The sequence below is a fragment of the Copadichromis virginalis genome, linkage group LG15, assembly GCF_057382275.1.
Source record: "Copadichromis virginalis isolate Kocher_CV1m ecotype Utaka linkage group LG15, C_Virginalis_male_GT1.1, whole genome shotgun sequence".
Taxonomy (NCBI): domain Eukaryota; kingdom Metazoa; phylum Chordata; class Actinopteri; order Cichliformes; family Cichlidae; genus Copadichromis; species Copadichromis virginalis.
Genome location: NC_140632.1, coordinates 14,485,694 through 14,502,399, shown reverse-complemented (window position 1 = coordinate 14,502,399; position 16,706 = coordinate 14,485,694). Strand labels below are relative to the sequence as shown.

The window sequence follows — 16,706 nt, the reverse complement described above, 5'->3', positions numbered from 1 at the left end:
TATACCGCAGAACTGGTCTAAAAATGACATATGTCTGTTAAGAGCTTTATTGGTTGCAAGTAAGAAATGTATAACAAAGAAATGGTCCTCGCAAGACATACCGACTTTGTCATTATGGTGGGAAATTACGTTAGAGATATATAGGATGGAGGAAGTAACAGCTCATGTTAATGACAGGATGGCCTGGTTCCATCTGTGCTGGGATAAGTGGGTCCAATACGTTAATACCTATAAACCGAATTTTCTCTTTAAAGCTTGAAACCACCAATTTAGTTAATTGTTTACTCCCGACAGAGCTTTCTCCTTTTATTTTATATATATATATAATTTTTTTTTCTTTTTTTTTTTTCTTTCTCTTTCTTTCTATCTGTCTTTCTTCTCGTTTTGTTTCGTTTTTCTCTTGTAAACTGTGTTAATTAATGCCTGTAATCATCTTTATGAGGTAATATTGTAGAAATAAAGAATATAAAAAAAAAAAAAAAAACATCATTGTATATATTTCGCTTATCAGATAAAGTGAAATAATGACCTTTTTTTGGGGGGGAGGGGTTTCAGTGCATGTGTGGATACATCAGGTTACAACGTGTTATGTTTCACTTCTTTGTTTCCAAGATTGTTTCTATGGTGATCTCATCTTCTCCGAGGCAAAATGAAAGCGTAGCATGTGTTCTGTCTCGAAATGCTTCCGGTCTTCTTGTAAATGTGGATGAAAAAGTAATGTCACTTTGCACTTACACATCCTCTTCACTGGTAGTCAAATTATTCAACAGTGCCATTTAAAGGGTGAACTTGACAGATTGCTTTAGTTGCTGTCCACCAAATGGGATCATATTATATCCTCAAAGCTTGTCAGGTGATGTCCTTTTGTGGTTTAACATAGATTCCGTTATTTATATGAAAGGTTTTAAAATCTGTAAGAGTTTAAACTGAGGATCTAAGTGGTCGTCAAAACAGTTCTAGTAACTTACCTTCCAAGGTCACTGTGTCATGTTAATATATATTATTTATTGACATTTGCTTTAACCCAAAAAGTGTGCTGAAATTAAATAGAAAACCTCAATTTTCCTTAGTAACACAGTTCTTTTCTCACAGGAGGGGAAGTCTGGATGGAAGGGCCCTTTCAGGAAGTCAGTCAGCCACAGTGTCCTTCTGGGTAATATAATACTTTTGTTTGGCTTCAGCAATGTGAAAACAGATTTACTTTTCATAAAATTGAATGCACAAATTCCACCTGGACTCCTTTGGATTACATCAGCTCTGGTCCTCCTCTGTCTGAATCCTAAGTTGTAACATATCACAGATCTGAAAGTGGAACTATTTAATCATATCACCCACATTTTCCCTGAGAAGAAACCATTGTTCACTGTTAGCAAACATTATCAACATACAAAGCAGGCTAGAGTTTCCTTTCTGTCACCCTCTGGTTGCTTACCCAGCTAACGTCCATATTTTTTATCTTGTAAATAGCTGAATCACGGCTTGTTTTCTCCTAGTGGTGTTGCTTTATTGGGGAAAAAGTAACTGTCTCTATGGAAACTGGGGTAATGGCCGAGTAATCAGGCATGTGTTGATGAGTTGTGTCTGTGTGTTTGCACGAGAGCGTGGTCACATGTTTGTGTTTCTGTCTTGGCGAGGGAGTAACCTCAGACAGACGCGTCAGACTGTGGAAAAATGGTCCTGCGGCTCCAGATGAAGCTATTTTAGTTTGAAAAATACAATAAGACACACAAATGTCTATTTATATGAGTGTTGTTTTTTATTGTTTCTATGGATACACCACACTTTTACTTTCCTGACAGGTTGGCAAAATCTTTCTTATGATTATTTTGGTTACTAGCATATTGCTGCTAGTTTGAATGGGTGTGATGGGCTTGCTCTCGGAGCTATTGTAAAACTTTTAAAAGTGACATGCAAACCGGAAATGGAGAAAGTTTGCCTTCAGCATAAAAGTTCTACCATAGTGCTGCAGTTTCAAAAAGCACATATTTTACTTTGAAGTTGAACCTTCCCTATTTCCACTTAGCGTCACTTTTACACATTTTACAACTACACAGCTAATACCAGTAATAGACGACCAGTACACAAACTGGCCAGTGTTATGTTTTTCAGGGGAGTTTTCTGGCTTTATTGTGAAGCACTCTGTGATTTTTATCTGTGAAACATGCTTTATAAATCAGAGGCAGACAAATTTTAAACTATGTCCGCATGATGTCACATGAGAACCCTCAATAAACTGCTTTAATTGTATCTATTTTTATATGATTTTCTGAATTCTATTGATGATTTTATTCTACATTTACAATAAAAAATGAAAGACATTTTCATATTTGCAACTCTACAGAAAATCATAACCAACTCTTCCTTCTCCAGGTCTGTTTCACAACTTTTAGCTTGTTTTGGTTTAATGCCAGCGCTGCTACATAGTACAGCGCATTCAGCCACAGGTCTAATTCTTGCTCTCAGTGGCTTGACACCAAAGCAATGTTAAAGGGCAGACATTCTAAGAAAGGGACATGATGTTGAAAGACTTCTGAACTGAAAGGAAACCGATAGGAGGACAGAAGATGATTGAAATGTCACAGATGGAAAAGTAAAGTCAGTTAAATTTTCATTTGTCTTAAATTTGGTTCAGTTTTTATGTTTCAGTGAGCTATGATATGAAAGTTGATTTAAAAAATGCTTCGAAATGACTGACTGTAGCCATTTCAAGATGCTGTTGTGTGATTAGACTTGCTTATAGAAAAACTTGGCACTAGAAGGAGCGGAAAGATGACTCCAGATTATTAATGATAAACACAGGTCAGCGTCCCCTTAGAGAATGTATTTATCAGATGTTTTTCCTGTCCAGATTTTCAAAGCCTCCTCTCATCCTGGTGTCTTTGGACGGTTTCCGGGCAGCGTATCTGAAAGAACATGCGAGTCACATGCCTGTTATCAGCAAGTTACGTAAGTCAAAAACATCGCCTGTCTCACAGTTCTTTACGATTTACAGCTCAAGGTAACAATGTGACTTTGTTACATTGCAGGAAATAATGGAACTACAACACCATACCTGAGGCCTGTTTATCCCACAAAGACCTTTCCCAACCACTACACCATTGTGACTGTGAGTGTTTTTTGTTCATTGAGAAATACAAACAGGTTTGCTGGGAAACAGTGTTTGGTCAGTGATGATGAATAACTCATGTTGTGTAAGGATGTATTTGTAATTTGTAACTGTTCCAATGAACTTTAGAGCAGTTTTGTGTGCAGTTTGAATGTGATCTGACCAACCCAATTACCTGGGGCACTTACTACAAAGCACGTTCAACATACCCACATGACATTACTGGTTATTCATTTCCCAGGATTTCTTAATCTGCCAATAATCTAGCAGTGATTAAGAAACCCAGTATATGGTCATATAAGACATGGTTTTTGTAGCATATGACAAGTCTACTGGGAGCAGATGGCATATTTTACTAAGAGAAAACTACACAGCCAAAGCCAGCAGCATGTAAGTCAGCATGATAGGAAAAGCACCTAGTAGTTACAGTTAGGCTACGTTCACACTGCAGGCAAAAGCGCATCAAATCTGATTTTTTTGACCCTATGCGACCCATATCCGATCATGGTATGACAGTGTGAACGGCACAAATCCGATATTTTCAAATCCGATCTGGGTCACTTTCGTATGTGGTACTGAATCCGATGTTTTAGAAAGCGACTGCTGTGAACGGTCATGTCGCATTAAATCCATCTTTTACGTCACTGACACAAGACAGACGCCAATTATCAGCGCCCGAGAAGCGCCCGAGAAGACAACGCGAACGCTTCCTGGCCATCCAGTGTAGATGTCAGTGAAACTGTTGGGAAGACAACGTGAACATTTTATTTGTACTGTATAATCTGCAGATTCTGACAGAAATCTGCAACTATCCTTTGAAGCACCGCTCCTATCTAAAAGAGCAATAAGGATAATTATTAGGTTATTTACATTATTATGTAAATAACAAAATAACTTAAAGCAAAAATTGGGAAACGTAAAGTCCGAAGTCTTTATATTAACGGCCATCAGTCAAACAATACTGTTTGTTCTTGGTCTAAACAGAGCGCGTTGTGTGTGACATCTTCTTTTGCGCATGCGGGCCGCTTTGAGCGTTCACACTAGAGCACGTTTGCTGTCGCATTTTATTTGTAGTGTGAACAAGCAGACAAAAAAATCGGATTTGATCCAAAAATCGGATCTGAGCATTACGACCTGCAGTGTGAACGTAGCCTTAGAGTCCTGAATAAAGGTGTGAATGTGCCTTTAGTATGCCTCGGTTTCAGTGGTCAGTGAACTGAAAGGGATTATTCTCTATATATGTAAAGTGGGCATGAAACACTTGATGTATAAAGGTTAATTTACACTACCCCTGCTCTCAAAAACTGAAAAGATGTAACACTGTATGTGTAGCTGGATTTAAGAAACCTGTGATGTTGGAAAATGTCTGGATGTGTTGGGAAAAGACAGACTAGTTTAATGCATAAAATACGGCTGATTGATCTGAAGGCTCTCCTCCACACAGTGCTCATTCATAAAATGCTTTACAAACCCAAACATTACAGCTAACAGCTGGATTTTCCCATTTGAGTCCAGCTAGCCAAACAACAAAGAGGCAGTGAAAGTGAAAAGTATAAATTTATTTTTAACATAAAACTCTTTGTTGCAGTCAGAGGCAGCACAAAAGTGATCACTTGAAACAGATTTTTAGTTTTAGTCACCTTGCTTTCCATTGAGTTATCGGTTCTGTAACTAGTTAGCTAACATAAACTAATGTAAGTCTATTGACTACAAGAAACCAACCAATCTGGTGACGTTACGCTCTGTACTGAAAGATTATAAACATGTCTTAAAAATAGGATTTCTTAAATCTTGCTTCACAGACAGTTTTACATCTGTGTCAGTTTTTGAGATGATGATGTAAATTGATAATGATGTAAATTAGCCTTTATAAATGAAGTGTTTCATGTCCACTTTAAAGTTAGGAAAGAAAGCTATAAAAATAACTGGTTTAGTTAATAGACTTATTCCAGGATTATACTTGTTTGTGAACGCGGAAACCGTGACTAAGTAGTTATTGTTATTAAACTTTTTTCAGTTGTGCTTGAAGCCAAGTACTTAGGGCCCCAATCACAGAAGCCTGGACACCGGTCAGTGACACCCCCACTCTGTTTAGTTTGGTTGCTAGCAGATGTGACTGAGAATAAAGTAGCAAAACATAAATTTTTTTTTGTTTGTTTGCTTGTTTGTTTTGGGGGGGGGGGAGGGTTGCCTGTCCCATTTGGATCTTTAGCCATCAGAATTATTGTCTGAAGGCCAAGAAAGATGCCTAGCAGATTTACTTTACCAAGTGCATCATCATGGCCTTGCCATATTGGTCCATTTAATTGACCTTTATTATTATTATGTATCTATTTTATTTTATTTTCAATTGTTACAGACAGAACAGACATTTAGAGTAAGAGAAGCTCAAACTCTAAATCTGTTTGTAAAGAAGTGTAAACATCCTGCTTTTTCTAAAATGACACTTCCACAGGATGGTAGGAATGGTTGAGACCTAATGGCTTACATTCGTACGGAGAACAACTCCAGCAAGACGCTTATAACGTTGACTCCACCTTTATTGGTTGAAATCAGACACTGCAATTAAGATAAACTGCTGTGGTTACTTGTAATATTTGGGGTTGAAAGATGGTGAGAGAAGAGGTAATCACCTTTAAATCCCTGCAGCCACAGAATCAAAGCAGCTCATTGTGACTTGGTTTATCTTATCTCTATTCCTGCAGGGTCTTTATCCCGAGTCTCATGGGATTGTGGACAACAAGATGTACGATGTGAAACAAAATGCTTTCTTCAGCTTGAAAACGGATGAGAAATTGAACCCCCAGTGGTATCAAGGAGAACCAGTAAGTGAATCTGTTGTGTAGAAAGGTGGTAAATTAGTACAGCAAAGCTCAGGCTCATAGAGGCCAAAAGTAAAACCTGCTAATAACAAATCCTTTTAAGGAAATTTAGATTCTGTTGAACATGGCCACAAAAATGTAGCTCTCGGGAATACTGTTTATTTCACACATCTGAGAATCCCAGTTAGACAGTGTTGTTCATAGTCCTGCAAAAGTCAGCGCACTAGTCATGTGTTAGAAATAGAAATACTGTGTTCATCACAATGTAATTTGCTTTCTATGAACGACACAAGTCAGTCAGCAAGTTTGATTGTTGAGAATCGGTTCTCCCTGTAAGGAGTTTCTTGATTATAATTATGGATTGAGCTCGTAATAAGTGACAGCTTGTGAGGGCTGCGTGTGGTGCTTGTTTAGATGCTTTGTGGTTTTCATTTAAATGAGAGGCCTCTTAAATCTCATTTCTCAAGTGTGTGACAAAGTGCTCTTCTTGAAATTACACAATTCAGCTGCAATATGGCTTTTCAGGAGGGAAGAAGAGATGGATGACCCCTGTCAAGCAATTTAGTCTATAGGAATGAATTCTTTCATAATGACTTTTGAACCAATACAGCTAAGTGCATCAGCCAAATGTTTAGGAGACAGCTGCATAACTAATACATCTACCTGCAGATCTAATGGGTATTCATTTAGAATAAAATCCTTCTCTTAGGTTGCCTTCTGACTTGACAGGGCTGTGAGGGATTACGCTTTTAGCTTGATGTACTAAACACTGGTGCCGCAATGTACTGAAAATTAATTATCCAATTTTCTACTGCAACTCACTCAGAATAGAGTCTAGATGGCACTCTTTTCTCCTCCTCGTTTCTATTAATTTCATACATTTTTTCATTTCTCTATCTCACCTAACTTCTCTCGTCAGGTCTGGCTCACGGCCATCTATCAGAAGCTGAAATCAGCAACTTTCTTCTGGCCAGGCTCTGATGTAGCCATCAATGGCACCCTCCCAAGTTTTTACAAGATGTATGACAAGTAAGAGCAATGCCATGCAAGCTTCTGATTCAATGCCAATGAAGTGTAAAATGTAGCTCAATGCAGTGCTGTATCGATGCTTTCATAAATTACATTTGTCCCACAGGTCTGTTGCATTTGAGAAGAGAGTGTCAACACTGCTTGACTGGCTCAATTTACCTGAGGGAGAAAGGTTCATGTTCATCTTTATGATAACAAAGATGATGTTGTAAGTTCCCATAAGGAAACTCTCTATATCACTCGTAACTGTTGGCTTTCTGTCTTTAGACCTGACTTCTACACTTTATACCTGGATGAACCTGATTCAACAGGACATTACTATGGGCCAGAAAGTACGCAGGTGAGTTATTTGCCTGTATTAATAAGCCGGTTATTGATTACCTAAAAGAATAACTAGGTAAAAGAAGGGAACATCATTAGAGGAAAGCTCTGTATGGAAAATTTGTGTGCTGACAGTGTTCGTCAGCTGACTGAGCATGCCTTACAATCACAGGTTCACTCAGTTGTGTAATGTATGCCTGGGGTTTCAGTTAATATGCTCCTGCTAGTGTAAATTGGTCCTGGTGAGCGGCAAATTAAGCACAAAATGAAGAAGAAAAATGTGTTTAACTGCTTTAACTAGGATAAACACATTTTAGGATTAGGATTCAACTTTATGGTCATTACACATGTATAAATGCAGGATAAGAAAATACAGTTTGCATCTAAGTACAAGAGTAGTAAGTGCAATAAGAGCAATTATATACAGATAAGCAGAGGGCTACTAAATGTATGGATATACTGATATATACAGATAAGGGTAGTATAAATGGTGGAATAGTTATGAACAGACTATGTACAGAGAGACCAAATATACAGATGAACTACAGACAAATGTGCTGTTGTATACAGATATACAGATGATCTGTATAGCATACAGATGCTGTATATTGCTATACAGACGGGCAGATATACAGATGAACAAATATACAGATTTTACCACATTGTATCCATGAAATCCGGCCAAGCTCAGGATTAGGGCACCAACTGAAAACTGTTCCTCAACTGAGGGAACTCGACGCTGATGTGAACAATGGATTGTTTGGTAGGACATCTGCACTAAAGGGAGTTTGTCCATAACAAACTGTTTGAGCAGAAGGGTGTTAGTGAGTGTGCTGATTGCATTTGGTTTTGTTTTTTTTGGAACTGTATGTCTTGTCTTGTTCAACAGTTTAAAGAGAAGCTAAGTTGCTAGCTGACCAACCACCTGATTCTGGCATCTGTCCTGAATGACTCCTTGATGCCTTTTAAGTGTGGTGTTTTTGGAACGTAGGCCCTTGGGATAAAATCAGGATGCTGTGAAGTGATTATGAGTCTCTCAGCTGAATTAAAACCTTTTTAGCACCTCTCTGGTGAGATGGAAGTGGTGGTTGGTGAAAGGGAGGTCTACTCAGCTCTGCTTACTGCGGCCTGCACAACGAAGGACCTGTAATGCTGTTTTTCTATTTTCATTTATTTATAGTTATTTTATTCCACTGAAAGTATTAAGTCCAACCTCTTCAAATAGTCAAGATCGTCTCTTATGGTAACAAATCTGTTAGTTCATTTTGCTGGGTAAATATTTATCTAAAGCACATTGTTGATAGGGCGTTTGAATGGCAAAAGCACAGTGATTCTCAGTGTTGTTGTTCCAGTCGTGGTAACATTTTAACTCTGTTAGAACTTCTGTTATTCATTTAGATCGTTCCGGCCTTGCAAAGGGTGGACAGGATTCTGGGCATGCTGATGGATGGCCTAAAAGCAAAAAACCTGCACAATTGTGTCAACATAATAGTCGCATCTGACCACGGTGAGATAAATATCAACTCTCCACAGCTGGGATACAGTTTACATGGGATGACTGAGACCGAAAATTACCAGTTTAAACTGAAATACACTTTAAAAGAAAAGAAGCATTGTCTTATGAAAGCTAGCAGGTGGCTTAATTTCTGATGGAAATACTGAAAACGACTGATTCACTGAAGTGTTAACTAAAATACAAATGGACATATTTTGAGCATTTTTGAGGAACTGAGCAGTATATTGCAAATGGAATTCAAAATAGCCAGGCTTTCTTTCCATTCGCTCACATAAAGGGGCATTCCACATGCTTCTTATTCCAGTTAGTGACGTCCTCAGCTGATGATGATAACATGGAGACCGAAATATAGCAGAAATGGAACACTTCTGCAATTTGACAAGCAATTAATCCTGCAAGAAATCATAAATCTTAGGATTTGAAACACAAAATAGTCAAACATTTTGATTCCAGTTAATTATTTTATCACTGAGCGCATCCTCGGTGTTCCTGTTCATTTCTAAGATGAATGAGGCACATTAGAGCTCTGAAACCTTAAACTGGATACCTTAAAACATTAAATGTTACTGTTACACACCCTAATAAGGAGACTTGGAAATTGTTTTAATTTGTTGGCAGTTCAAAGTGAAATTATTTTGAGTCTTGATGTCAGTTTGTCAGTTAGTGTACCTGCTGTCGGTAAGAATGGAGACCGCTGCCACTGAAGAACTGAATAAAGAAGTCATGTGCATGTTAACTAAGTAAAATGTTCTCAGTATTAGAGAAAGAGGTTTCTTTGGATGGCTGGAGACCAGATGTTTAGCCCTGTAATTACACACTCAAGATCAGTGTGTTGGAGTGGATGTGGCTCAGGGCGATGCCCAGATATCCTCATCTAAGACATTACTTCCAAGAGAAGAAGTACATTTTCTAAAATCCATGAACAGATTTTGTTCTTCATTAAAGGTTTAGCTTCATATCATTTACAAGAGAAGATGTTAATTTTAACTTTAGTATTTGGTAGTCCCTAGCTTGGCAAGGCAAGAAACAAGCAATTAGCTGGAGTGCTCATGTCACACCCAAAGACATTGCCAACACATGTTACACTGTCATTTTGAATGTCACGTCCTGCATGCAATGCAAACTTAAGCTCTGTGAATCCCTAGAAATGAATGGAAAGTACGCCACAAATCTTCCCCTTTTATTGAGGAAAGCTTTAAACTTTGTATTTCAGAGGAATTACAAACTTTTGTAGCTTTTATACAACATTAAACAGTTCTTAAACATTATAAGGTTTTGTTTAAGAACTTCTTCTGGTGCCTTTCTCTGTGTCATTTGTTGCCCTGCTGAAGACAACCTAGTGAAATGACTTCTTTTCAACAGGCATGGAGAGTGCTTCATGTGAAAGGGCATCATATGTGTCAGATTTCCAGAAAGACACCTCTGGTTTCACTGTAATCCAAGGCCCAGCTGCTCGCATCAGACCAAGTCGCCTCCCACAGGATTACTCTTCCTGTGAGTTCCTGTTTAAAAACACCAGAATTCCCTTGTTCCCAGATTTATATCATTACTCTGTGCCACTTTGTAGGAGATTAGCATGCCTTACTTGGTACTGTGTTTCTTTTTTCAGTTGACTATGAGGGCCTGGTGAAGAACTTGTCGGTATGCGAAATATTCCAGATCGGACTCTTGTATTCATAAGAAGAATGAAAGATTATCTGCTTGCTTGGAAAGTCAAACAGTCCCATTCTCTCTCTGTTGTGTGTTGATTCCCCTTGTCTGTGTCCATTTTGAAGTGCAGGACCGTTGACCAGCCAATGAGGCCGTACCTCAAAGAAAACCTTCCCAAAAGAATGCACTTCGCTAAAAACATCCGCATAGAGAGGGGTCACCTCTACATGAAGTCAGGCTGGCAAGCAGCACTGTAAGTAAACAATTAGTGATACTCTCTTTAATTTTTAATGTGTTAGTTCATCAGGTCGGGCTGCATGAAAACTTTTTATTAGTCCTATTAAAGGCTTAGTTTAGTGCTAAATTCTAACCTAATTAAGTTAACATTTTTGTTTACAGGCATGTAATTTGTGCATTTTGGTTTAACAACTTAACTTAAACAACAAACTGTATGTAAAATTAAATCATAGAAATCTCATGGCCGTGTAAACCTCCTGTCGTAAAGCAACACGTCATGCTGACCTGCATCTAGATCATTCTGCTGTCGATGAGTCTGAGAATACAAGCATATATGTTAAGCTGTAACTACAACGTTCATGTCTCTACTAAACATCTCTGGACTACCTTTGTGTATATTCGCTTACATGCAGCCTCAATATGTAGGTGTGATGTTTTGACTCGTATTATTATTATTATATTGTTTTATAAAACAGAATGTTTTTTATTGTTTCCCTTTTTAGCTTAGCAGAGCTGTTTTTTAAGAAACAAGCTGACATATATTATATATCTTTATTTTTATTTTTTGCTGATGCTTCCTTGAATGTAATTTGTGCAATCATCCAAAAATGTTGGCAGACACAATATACAGTTACACCTAAAAGGGAAGTATGTTTAGTGACTTCCAGAGTTTATTTTGTTCTGTGTTTTTTCCCTCAGATAAATTTTATTTTCTCTCCTCAGTAAACGCAGCGATATCAAGTATTGCACTGGCGGATTCCACGGCTCTGATAACCTCTTCACCAACATGCAGGTCAGGGGAATTTAATTTAAAGGTGTGTGTGTGTGTGTGTGTGTGTGTGTGTGTGTGTGTGTGTGTGTGTGTGTGTGTGTGTGTGTGTGTGTGTGTGTGTGTGTGTGTGTGTGTGTGTGTGATACACGTTTTGTCTGTGATAGATCAGTGTTAACAGCACCAGTCAGATCATTTTGTACGATCACTTTGCCACAATACCCAGAAAGAGTTGTGTCAGAGATGTCCTTGTAACAGTGGGTTTTCCCATTTTAATCATCGCATAATACCTCACACATATCTTACAATGTTTTGACACACATGTTTGGATAATCAAGTCGTGCTATGAGTTTGCAATTGTAGAAAAAGAAACTATCTTGTTATATTCTGCTGTTTGCTCAAAAATATTAGATTTGTTCTGGATTTCTTTTTTAAGTAATGTTCGAGCTTTGGTGACTACATATACTGATCACAGCTAAGAATTAGTCCAACATGATCTTTATACTGTAGTTTGTTTATGGAAATAAAAAAATAGGATATATTATTTTAATCAGTGAGCTTTAAATATGCATATAGACGGATTTTTGAACAGAAGGCAGGTTTAAAGCACTGTCATCTTTGAAGATGGACCATTCAGCTTGCTATGTGTGCTCGCTTCAAAGCTTGTACATCTGGAAAAGCACCATCAGTCCTGAAAGTTATATACAGGTTTTAGACCAACATCTGCTCTCATTCCCATGACATCTTTTTCAAGGAAGGGTTTCTATATTTCAGAAAGATGGTTTTGAATTACATACCACAGCTATTACAGAATAAAGCACGATGTAATGTCTTAATAGATGAGCTTTAAAAAAAACTCTTGGTGCTAAACTGATCTGCCTGTAGTCCAGAACTTCACCGGTTAAAAAAAACTTGGGCACATCGTGAGACAAATATACGACAAAGAAGAATCGCGACTGTTGAGCAGCTAGAATCCTATATCAGTCAAGAAATGGACAATGTTTTTCTCCCCAAAGTCCAACAGCTGGTGTCCTCAGTTTCCAGATGTTTATGAACTGTTGTTAAAAGAAGAGCAGATGCTACACAGCGGTAAACACGGCCCTGCCCTAGCATGTTTTCTCACAGATTTTGGAATTAGGCTTGTACTTGTAGTGAAACAAATCTAAAGGAAACATATGCATTAGGTATGTCTAGACCCGGACCTAAGTACCGTAATTACATTTTGTGTGGATTTCTCTCCACCTACACAATCAACTTTTGACTGAGTTTGTTTTAATTGAGAAAGGTGTTTCTGTCTGCCACCTTAATGTCAGTCTTTATGGTATTTTTGTCACTGCTTCCGGCCGTGGTTTACACTGGAATTTGACTCGGTATAATTAGCTTACAAGACTGCAGACCGATCTAAAAAAAGGGTCGAGAAAAGTCAACTTTTGTGTAAGCGGTTGCCAGCCTGCCTGCACACAGCTAGGGAAAGTTGCAAACTGCCCTTGAAATAGATCACAGGCAAATATCTGTGAATCCATCCAAGGCTTTCCTAGAATTGAAGCCCTTCACTTCTGAGGTTACGTAAGGTCATTTTACTGTTTTAGTTCCTTTCAAATATTTATGCGTTATCTAATTAAAGTGTTCAGTGATTTCTTTTTGTTGTACAAAAACAATTTAAAGGTTTTAAGTTGATAAACTGTCAAACTGTAGATCATATAGTTCAATATACGCACTTGTTTATTTTACAGGTTGAAGAGAAATTAATGAAAGTCTTACCTGGTTTTTTGTTTGTTTGCTTGTCTCCATCAGGCAATCTTCATTGGCTACGGTCCAGCATTTAAACACAGCACAGTTGTGCCAACTTTTGAGAACATTGAATTATATAACCTCATGTGTGGTAAGTTATATTGTTCCTTCACACTGCTCACTGCACATTCTTCTCCTGTCCTGCAACGAAGCCTAATATTTTTTCTTTATCGTTTCTTTTTCGTTAGACATATTCGCTCATTGACTTTCATGCTGAGAGCTAAATGAGAACATCTATTTTACTCTTGTACCCTGAAGTTTTGTTAGCCCTTTGAGGTTGCCAGGCGAGCTGAGGAGACTACAAGAATTACCGATCAAAGCCGAGAACTAGTCCACCCCACAAACCTTCTAAATTGATGCCATAGTCTTAAACTGCAGGAGATATAATGTTTCAATCAGTGAGCTCTAAACATGCTCATAGGCTGACTTTCTGTCTAAGGTAAGCATGCTGCAGCTACGTATTTAGCAGATAAATGTGACACTAGCAGCAATGGCTTGAGCTCGGGGCATTTGCTGAACGTGTAACTATTTCTGCAGTGACATAATTAGTTTCCATCGCTTCATCATATGAATCATGTCCACAAGACACAGTCAAGTCAGCAAGTCTACAAGAAGTCATCTGATTTCATTTTTATTACTTTGCCTAACATAGTTTACTAACCCCATAATTCATCAAATTGATAAAAACAGCTGCTTATTTTTAAAAGATAAGTTAACACACTCGAGAAGAGGAAGCAGGTATGCTTCATCTGCACTGAGTTTTAGGTCTGTGTTTTACTTCCAAAATAAAGAAGTGTTAGAAAAAGGAAACCATATCTACCAGACTGAAGACAAGATAGAGTAACCCGGATATTTCAGTACTCTAAGTCAGAATCAAACTGAACACACAACCATACGGTGTATGCCGGCTACAGTAGTGGCTCTTTAGGTCAAAATAGAATAGGTGTGTGTTCATCTTCCATTAATTCAGGCAGTATCAATTTTAAAAAAGTAGAATTTAGGCAGATTTACTCTTTGCTGGTGTATTTTTTTAACATACATAATAAACTGACTATTAAGGCTCACTCTCTTTGAAACAAAGCAAATTTGTATAAGTCGCTGAACTCTTATAATTGTACTGTGTGATAACTTTGGTAAAGATTTGTTGTTCTTGAAACCATGACTCTTCTTTTAATTTCAAATACACTGACATGTTGTCTTATTTGATGTGTCCTATTCATTCATTTAATTAATCATTTTCTTCTCTTATCAAACAGATCTTCTTGGCATTCGTCCTTCTCCAAACAACGGGACCCACGGTAGTCTGAACCACCTCCTGAAGCACCCCGTCCATAATCCAGTTCTCCCAGCACAGCTCTCCCACGACATCCTCTGTAACTCTAATGTGCTCTTCCCCTCTGACAACCTGCAGTGCACTTGTGAATCCCAAACCACAGAAATGGTATGTGCTAACCAGATTTATTTTTGGCCTCTGGATGCAAATGTCAAGAATGAAATATATTTACAACTAGAGTGAAATGTTGTTAATTTTTTAAAGCCATTTATGGGACCCACTGAATGTTTTCTAATAGGTTTAAAGACCCTAAGATTATTGTCAACCTACTAGATGGATGGGCACAAAATTTTCTTTGACTAGACAGCTATGGACCAGTGCCTGGCCAACATTTAAATTAGTCTAGAACTTATTTTTATATGAAATATTCTTTCTGTCAGTAAACTCCCATTAAACTATACAAAGATCTGCCAAACATCTATGTTTTTAAAGGATTTTATTGCTAATGCTAGCATTAGGTTTTAGCTTAAAGCAACATATATACCCACTGCATATTTGTCTGAGTGTCACAAATGTGTATTACACAGTTATACATGACAACTAAGCTCCACAAATGTGCACATTAGGTTGTGTCTCAAATGCAAGTTTATTTATGGGCACATTAATAAAATACAAGAGCTTTCTGTATATATAAAACTATTAGAGGCGTTCTCTTTTTACAGATCGTAGTTGCGTGCAGTTACATGCATATGCATTGGTTAGATTTGAGACTCTTCTCCGTTTTTTCAGCTGATGAGTGCTTTGTGGTGGTAGATAACTGGGACATGTGGGCCTTTTGCTAGAGTCATAATTTCAAAGAGTTTTGTAAATAAACAGAACAGCTCATCGCTCCTACATCACAAGATCATGTAACACACATTCAGGCTTATTTTGGGACTAGTTTCTATCCACAGTGGCATTGCTGTGGACTTTTAGGTGGTTATATTTGGTGCTTCACTTAATCATTCTTTGTGTGCACAGCGAAAAATGAGAATTCCCCAGGAGAGAACACAGCAGAGCTCGGGGATCTGACTATAACTGCATTTGCATGTTCTGAAGCTAACATATGATGTTGTTTGGTGTGTTTAACCCCTATTCTTTCATCTTTGACTGTGCTAAATGAAGTCTTGTGTTTGGTTTATATTGCTGTATAACACCTTTTAGAGCAATAGAATTGTTTTAAACCTGCTTGCAGAAAAATTGAAAAAAGCTGGATTGAAGGTCATCAGAGAAATAAAAAGTATCTAGCCCTCCTAATACTAGACTTTTCCAGCAATGGACAAACTATTTTCCAGTGTATTGATTGGTGTGTAGATGTTGGCTGGAAAACCCAGAGTTAGCCTTGAATTTACTTCACTAAGCCCCATATCATGATCAATAATACAGGCCTCTGGTGTACGCCGGATTTATGGTTTTTGATTCGTAGTTAGTGGCAGTGGTTACTACTTGGTCTCTTCTGATGAAGTTCATTAACACATAGTGAAGTGCATGGAGTAATAGAAGTACTACTATCCTACTCTCAAACTAGAGAAGCTGGGATATGTACAAAAAATTAGCTTTAAAAAATGCATTGACATCAGAGCTTTATATACTGAATACGTGGTTAAATTGTGTTAGCTATTTCTAACACAATCATGCTAACAAGATGAATTTCTTTTCAGGTGGAACAAATGAACGGAAATCTCTTGGCATTGAGCTCAAGTGAGAATCATTTCACTTTTCTTTGCACATGTGGTGGTTTTAGAGATGCTTCTGTCTGATACACATTACACATCTTCTCTTCAGGTGAGAAATCCAGCTTGCGTCGCCTCCACGAACCTTTTGGCATCCCTCGAGTCATCCAATCAGGTGCCACATTTTGTCTGCTGCACCACTTAAACTACCTCAGCGGATACAGCAAAGACCGGCTCATGCCCCTCTGGGTATCCTATACTATTCAGCCTCTGGTGAGTCCGCTGGCTGGAGCTTTTATCTCTAAACATAGCCTGTAGAGTTGAGTCGTTCCGGCTATATTTCTTCTGTGGTTATGGTTTGGCAGCAGATTGCACAGAGCTGTTTAGTATCTGAATTTCTTTTCTGAGCAGCTGTTACTCATCTTCTCTGCTCATGTTGGTTCAAGTCTCTCTTGTCTTTGTCACTATGTGGTTGAGCTC

The 16,706-nt window shown here is 38.0% G+C and overlaps 1 protein-coding gene across 1 annotated transcript in view; it reads left to right on the top strand.

Annotated features, from left to right (window-relative positions):
* The window catches only part of enpp1 (ectonucleotide pyrophosphatase/phosphodiesterase 1), a 37,891-nt gene that overhangs the window by 9,304 nt on the left and 11,881 nt on the right, over nucleotides 1-16,706 (top strand). The window contains exons 3-18 of the mRNA XM_085432103.1: nucleotides 1,093-1,153; nucleotides 2,849-2,946; nucleotides 3,027-3,106; nucleotides 5,812-5,931; nucleotides 6,848-6,957; nucleotides 7,064-7,129; nucleotides 7,225-7,297; nucleotides 8,677-8,785; nucleotides 10,157-10,288; nucleotides 10,404-10,435; nucleotides 10,570-10,697; nucleotides 11,405-11,474; nucleotides 13,245-13,332; nucleotides 14,498-14,682; nucleotides 16,215-16,254; nucleotides 16,339-16,499. Coding sequence (XP_085288229.1) covers nucleotides 1,093-1,153; nucleotides 2,849-2,946; nucleotides 3,027-3,106; nucleotides 5,812-5,931; nucleotides 6,848-6,957; nucleotides 7,064-7,129; nucleotides 7,225-7,297; nucleotides 8,677-8,785; nucleotides 10,157-10,288; nucleotides 10,404-10,435; nucleotides 10,570-10,697; nucleotides 11,405-11,474; nucleotides 13,245-13,332; nucleotides 14,498-14,682; nucleotides 16,215-16,254; nucleotides 16,339-16,499 — 1,553 coding nt within the window. The remainder of the gene's footprint in view (nucleotides 1-1,092; nucleotides 1,154-2,848; nucleotides 2,947-3,026; nucleotides 3,107-5,811; nucleotides 5,932-6,847; nucleotides 6,958-7,063; nucleotides 7,130-7,224; nucleotides 7,298-8,676; nucleotides 8,786-10,156; nucleotides 10,289-10,403; nucleotides 10,436-10,569; nucleotides 10,698-11,404; nucleotides 11,475-13,244; nucleotides 13,333-14,497; nucleotides 14,683-16,214; nucleotides 16,255-16,338; nucleotides 16,500-16,706) is intronic.